Source organism: Sinocyclocheilus rhinocerous, unplaced genomic scaffold, assembly GCF_001515625.1.
Source record: "Sinocyclocheilus rhinocerous isolate Xijiao unplaced genomic scaffold, SAMN03320098_v1.1 scaffold1862, whole genome shotgun sequence".
NCBI lineage: Eukaryota > Metazoa > Chordata > Actinopteri > Cypriniformes > Cyprinidae > Sinocyclocheilus > Sinocyclocheilus rhinocerous.
In genome coordinates this window covers 475,319-482,250 of record NW_015653470.1, presented here as the reverse complement: position 1 = coordinate 482,250, position 6,932 = coordinate 475,319, and the positions used below count along the sequence as shown (strand labels likewise).

General features: G+C 33.6%; 1 protein-coding gene across 1 annotated transcript in view; it reads left to right on the top strand.

Moving 5' to 3' along the window:
* The window catches only part of LOC107716052 (1-phosphatidylinositol 4,5-bisphosphate phosphodiesterase beta-2-like), a 40,987-nt gene that overhangs the window by 3,751 nt on the left and 30,304 nt on the right, over positions 1–6,932 (top strand). Inside the window, exons 5-11 of the mRNA XM_016522371.1 lie at positions 1,608–1,687; positions 1,779–1,832; positions 2,852–2,927; positions 3,004–3,104; positions 3,181–3,344; positions 4,376–4,522; positions 5,037–5,194. Coding sequence (XP_016377857.1) covers positions 1,608–1,687; positions 1,779–1,832; positions 2,852–2,927; positions 3,004–3,104; positions 3,181–3,344; positions 4,376–4,522; positions 5,037–5,194 — 780 coding nt within the window. The remainder of the gene's footprint in view (positions 1–1,607; positions 1,688–1,778; positions 1,833–2,851; positions 2,928–3,003; positions 3,105–3,180; positions 3,345–4,375; positions 4,523–5,036; positions 5,195–6,932) is intronic.

The following is a 6,932-nucleotide window of genomic DNA, read 5'->3' as shown; positions in this document are numbered from 1 at the left end:
GGACACAGGAGCGGAAAAATATGCCAAGCTCCCTAAAGTATGTGCCCTGTCCATGTTATGTAATGTGTTTTATGTTGCATCATGACTAAACAGACGGAGTGTCAGTGTTTGTTGCATTTGATGCATTTGAGTATTTGTGTGAATTTGCCTTGCAAACAGCAGCGTTCAGCAGAAACAATCACAGCCAACTCCAAACAGTTGAGGAGCATTTTTGACATCCATATTTTTAAGTGCTATTAGAAACATAAACAGGATGTTATGTTTGATATATTACTATTGTTATATGAATTATACAGTGATTTTCTTTGTCTCTCCACACACACACACACACACACAGCCGTTGACCTCGTGTTTCTCCCTTCACACATTTGCATGAAGCCGGATTTGTTTGCTGGTCTGGGTTGTTCTTGTTGATGGGTCATGTATGGAAAGCAGACTTCGTGCATGAGATGTTTAAAGTTTCTAGAGCTTTCTCTCCTAAACGTCACTCACTTGATATCTGATGCAGTGACTTTCAGAAGTCTGAAGTGTCACTTTAGTGTTCAGGGACTCAAGCAATGTCTTATCATTTTCTTCCTCTTTCAGCATCCAAAGGTTCGTAACGTCTTCAACATGGATTTTCCTGACAGCCATCATCTGGCCAAAGCGCTGACCATCGTGACGGGAACAGACACCGTCAGCCTCACCTATCACAACTTCTAAAATTGACCCTTAAGACTGGTTTTGTGCTCCAGGGTCACATATGTTTCATTTTAAAACACACACTTCAATGCATTTCATTTTACATCTAAAAACAGATTAGATAGATAGATAGATAGATAGATAGATATTATCAGATAGACAGACAGATAGATAGATAGATAGATAGATGTTCAGAAATGGGGTTTATGAGTTTATGATTTTCATATCCTGCCACTAATAAGCTGCAGTGCAGATCAATTGTGTTATTTCTGTGTAACTCACAGCGCTGAGGTTTATCATTCGCCCTCTGGTGGATGAATGCGTTATAAACACATCTGACTGAAATAAACGCAGACTGGGTTTGTTATTAGTGCCGTTTACTCAGTCAAGCAACACTGTTGTTATTGATATGATCCAACAGAACATTAAAGAAATAGTTCACCCCAAAATAAAAATTAGCTGAGATTTTACTCACCCTCAGTCCATCAGAGATTAGGATGAGTTTGTTTCTTCATCAGATTTGGAGAAATGTAGCATTGCATCAGTGTCTCAGCAATGGATGCTCTGCAGTGAATGGGTGCCGTCAGAATGAGAGTCCAAACAGCTGATAAAAACATCACAATAATCCACAGCACTCCAGTCCATCAGTTAACATCTGGAGAAGACAAAAGCTGCGTGTATGTAAGAAACAAATTCATCATTATAAGATGTTTTTAACTAAAATACGAGTCCATAATAACACTTCCTTCAGCTTTTGTCTTCTCCAGATGTTAACTGATGGACTGGAGTGCTGTGGATTACTTGTGGATTATTGTGATGTTTTTATCAGCTGTTTGGACTCTCATTCTGACGGCACCCATTCACTGCAGAGCAGAAGATCAATCTGTCATGTTTTTCTAATCTAAGCTCATTTCTTTTTGGCACAGACGTGGGCTGACGACATCCTGGCTATAGCATATAACACACTGAGAGCAAACGCCTGCAGACAGTTCTTCCTGGAGAAAGTGTGAGGATTTGTGCGGTCAATTTCAGACTAGTCATGACATGACAAATGTTGATTTATATTCCCAATATTCCATATTCTGTCTTCTTTATAGGTATGTCCGCCTCTCACTGCAGACCAACAAAGATGGGAAAATCCCTGTTAAAAAGTAAGAAAAAAAAAACATGTTTATATAAAAAAATACTTTGGGTCATTAAGATTTTTTTAACTGATACTTTTATTCACCAAAGATGCATTAAATTGATCTAAAGTGAGAATAAAGACATTATAATGTGACAAAAGATTTCTATTTCAAATAAATGCTGTTCTTTTGGACTTTATATTCATCAAATAATCCAGAAAAATAAAATGCATCACAGTTTCCACAAAAATATTGTGCAGCACAACTGTTTTCAACATTGATAATAATCAGAAATGTTTCTTGAGCAGCAAATCAGCATATTATACTGATTTCTGAAGATCATGTGACACTGAAGACTGGAGTATTGATGCTGAAAATTCAGCTGTGCATCACAGAAATAAATTACAGTTTAACAGATATTCACATAGAAAACATCTGTTTTAAATTGTAATAATATTTCACATTTTTTACTGTATTTTTGATCAAATAAATGCAGCCTTGGTGAGCATAAGAATCTTACCGACCTCAAAATTTTGAAAAGAACAGCATTCGGGATGCTAATTTCGCTACACTGTAAAAAATAAGTGTAATTTTAACTGTAAAATTTTGTAAAAACGCTACGGAAAAAACCTGTTAATAGGTTAACAGTAAGTTCCCGTACTATATACAGGGAAAAACTGTAAAATATCTAACCAGATATTTCATGTAATTTTACAGTAAAATGCTTTTACAGTAAAATGCAGTTTTTTGAAGTAAAAACAGATTTTAATAGCAGTGTGCATTGTTGAATTTACTGGTTTACATTCAAATTTTCTTGTTTGTAAATTACAGTTTTATACTGTAAAATTTACAGTTTATGGCCGTAAATGTGTTTACAGTTTTTCTGTATTTTTTACAAAATTATTCTGGCAACCACAGCTGCCAAAATTATTTTGTAAAAACTACAGAATTTTTTTTACAGTGTAGGTAAAATGTGCATTGTCTCACATTAAAGTGATGCTTAATATTTGATATCTTCTCCTAATGATCATAATCTTTCGTCTCAGTATCTTTAAGATGTTTCCAGCAGACAAGAAAAGGGTTGAAGCTGCTCTGGCCGCAGCAAATCTCCCCAAAGGAAAGGTGTGTGTGTTTACTTTATGTTTGTGTGTGAGTGTGTTTATGCAGTATTTAACCATCAGTCGTCTTGTGTTGTTAGTTTGACACCATCAAGCCTGATGTGTTCACTGAAGCGGCCTTCAAGACCTTCATACTCAATCTGTGTCCCAGACCTGAAATCAATGAAATCTTCACGTCCTTGTGAGTGAACGCACTCCATATGTTCATTTGATCATTGATCTGATCATTAATCAGTGTTTGATTATGACCTTCATAGCACGAAAGGAAAGGGATTCATGACGAAGGAGATGCTGACCAAGTTCCTGAACGAGAAACAGCGAGATTCCCGTCTCAATGAGGAGCTGTTTCCGCTCGTCAGACCCGAACAGGTGAAGAATCTCATAGAGAAATACGAGCCGAGCTCGTCCAACGCCAGCCGCGGTGAGTGTCCCACAGAATTCTGTTTAATGAGCGATTTTTTACAATAAAAAAAATACAAATAATAATAATTACCTGAGATGCAGTGTTATTTTTGTATTATTGATTTAAATAATATTTTGAATTAGTTTTAATTTAAACATTTTTTGTTTGATTTTATGTGCTTTTGTCCGGTTTTTTTTTTCTGTAGCTTTCATTTTAATTTTGTAATTTTTAGTACTTCAGTGTTAACTTATTTTCTTTCAGTTTCTAGTTTTTGTATTTTCAAGTTTTTAATATATCTTACATTAACATTATTATTCTACATTTATTGTCTTGATCCACTGGCAACAGTTTTGTTCATTTCATTTCATTTCATTTCATAAAATTAAATTAAATTAAATTAAATTAAAAAAAAAAATTAAAAAAAAATATTATTCTTATGTCTGCTGTCTTGACCCATTGGCAACAGTTTTATTCATGTTTTAAGCAGAAACATCAATAAATTATATTAAATTTATGCTTAAAATAATATGTCTTCATATCAAAGTAAATTTTAAGAAAATGTATCTTATTCCAAAATTAAAATGGAAAATCTAAATATAAAAACTAGTTCAAAATATTAATAAAAACTATAATATAATATTATACTAATATAAATAAAAAAACTATATAGACATTTAAAAACATAACTAATAAAAATGACATGCACAGCAAATTTAGTAAAACTTTAACTTAAATTAAAATAAAAGTGGAAAATCTAAAAAATAAAAACAAGTTCAAAGTATTAATGAAAACTATAATATAATGTTAATTAAAACTACATACACATTAAAAAAAAACATAACTAATAAAAATGACAAAAATACACAACTAAATTAATAAAACCTTAACTTAAAATTAAAATTAAAAAAGTTCAAAATATTAATAAAAACTATAATAATATAATATAATATAATATATAAACTAAGTCAGTCACATTAGATCAGCTCAGTAAATAACACAGTGTTTTTGATGTGGGACTGTATTTGTGAGGTTCATTGTTGCTGCTGCAGGTCAGATTTCTCCAGATGGTTTGATGTTTTATCTGATGGGATCTGAGACATCAGTGGTGAAACTGGACAAACTGGCCCAGAGTCACGATATGACCCAACCCATCCCACATTACTTCGTCAAATCCTCCCACAACACCTATCTCACAGGTGAGGAGGAAACTAAAGCAGGGACTCGGGGCTCAACACTCAGCGTGTTTATAGAGATGTGACCCTGGAGCACAAAACCAGTCGTAAGGGTCAATTTGTCAAAATTGAGATTTGTACAAGCTAAATAAATAAGCTTTCCATTGATGTATGGTTTGTTAGGATAGGACAATATTTGGCTGAGATACAACTATTTGAAAATCTGGAATCTGAGGGTGCAAAAAAATCGAAATATTGAGAAAATCATCTTTAAAGTTGTCCAAATGAAGTTCTTAGCAATGCATATTACTAATCAAAAATTAAGTTTTGATATATTTACGGTAGGAAATTTACAAAATATCTTCATGGAACATGATCTTCACTTAATATCCTAATGATTTTTGGCATAAAAGAAAAATCAATAATTTTGACCCATACAATGTATCTTTGGCTATTGCTACAAATATACCCCAGCGACTTAACACTGCTTTTGTGCTCCAGGGTCACATATTTAGTTGAAAGCGTGTGTTGTGTGCAGCGGGGCAGCTGACGGGCGTCTCGTCTCCGGAGATGTACCGTCAGTGTCTCCTCGCCGGGTGCCGCTGTCTGGAGCTCGACTGCTGGAAGGGCAAACCTCCGGATGAAGAGCCAATCATCACCCACGGCTTCACCATGACAACCGAGATCCTCTTCAAGGTGGGTTCCTCCAATCGGAGCTCTCGCTGTGATTATGGGATGCGCAGTGGAGGCTCATAATCAATGCAAGCTAAACGTGAAAATCGGGAGCAGCTCTTGCAGTAACTTCACCTCAACTGAATTAAAAAACTAAATACACAGATACGTATAAACAGCCTCGTGAAAAAGCACACTTTAGCATACTTAAAAAAATTTTTAAAAAAAAAGCGTATTACAGAAATTAAATTCTTTAAAAGAATATACCTAAGTGTTTTTGTGCACTTAATTGCATGTTAGTTGCAATTAAACTGTATTATAGTTTAAATTTGTGTTAAATTAAATTATATGAACTTTAGAGTGCTTTTTGACCCACCTAAGTACATTTTTATATGTAATTTTATAATTACTTCTATTGTCTTTGAAATATGGTTAAAGTTTACTGCCTAGTGTATAGTGTATTGACAAAGTATTATAATGATTTAAAATGTGCTTTAGTATGTTAGTCAACTTATTTAAAGCATGACAAAAAAAATATTCAAACATAATTAGTTAAAATGTACTTTAAAATGTAAAAAAAAAAAAAAATCTAATTAATATTCATAATTTGTGAAAACTAAAATGTTTTTTAAGTTGTTATATGCAGTTTTAAAAATTTTTATATGTGAGATTAAGTAGTATTAATTTTAACATTTTACAGTTTTAACATTTATTTATTTGTTTGTTTTTGTACAGAATACAATTGACCCCTTCCATAAAAATCATTAGAAATAGTTACAATACTGTTTATAATATTCATAATTTGTGAAAACAAAAATATTTTTTTAAATAATTGTTGCACGCGGTTTAAAAAAAAAACAAAAACATTTTGTAGTCCATGAGAAGCATTAATATTAAAACTGTTCTGTTTTAACCTTTATTGGTTGATTGATTCTTTTTTTATGGTGTGACCTTTGATTAATTGTACTGAATCCATAAAAATCATTCAAAAAATTAAACCTTAAGTGTTCTGGGTTCAATTGATTATTCAAAAATCAGCTTAAAACAGTTTCTTAAAGGGGTCATATGACGTTGCTAAAAAGAACATTATTTTGTGTATTTGGTGTAATGCAATGTGTTTATGCGGTTTAAGGTTAAAAAAACACATTATTTTCCACATACTGTACATTATTGTTTATCCTCTATGCCCCTGTCACGAATCCGGTCCATGAACTTCCGTCTGCTAGCCATCAGAGGTCACCCTTTCCATTTTCATTGACTCTCGCACTACACACTGTTGCATAGCACCCCGGACTACATATCCCATCATTCATTGCACTGATTGCACACAGCACTGATTGCACACAGCTGTTTCATATCACTCACTCACTATTTAACACTCACTCGGATCCCTTCCCGGTGCCGAGTATTGTTTAGCGCTTATCATTTGATAGCTACACTACAGAGCCCTCGTTAGTTTACCCTGCCTTAGCCTAGTCTTGCCTTGTCTGTTTTCGATCTGTGCCTGTTTTTCCTGGATTTATCCCTTTAGTCTCGCCCTTGTGATCCTGTTCGCCAATCGTTGACCTACGCTAGCCCTAGGACTATTCCTGCCTGTGTTTCTGACCTCCTCTCATGTTAATAAAGCTTGCATATGGATCCGCACGTCTCACGTCTTGTCAGCCCCGTAACAGTGGTGTGTATATTTATTATGTATATATAAATACACACATACATGAAAAATGTTACGTTTATATATTAAATATATTTATATATGAATAAA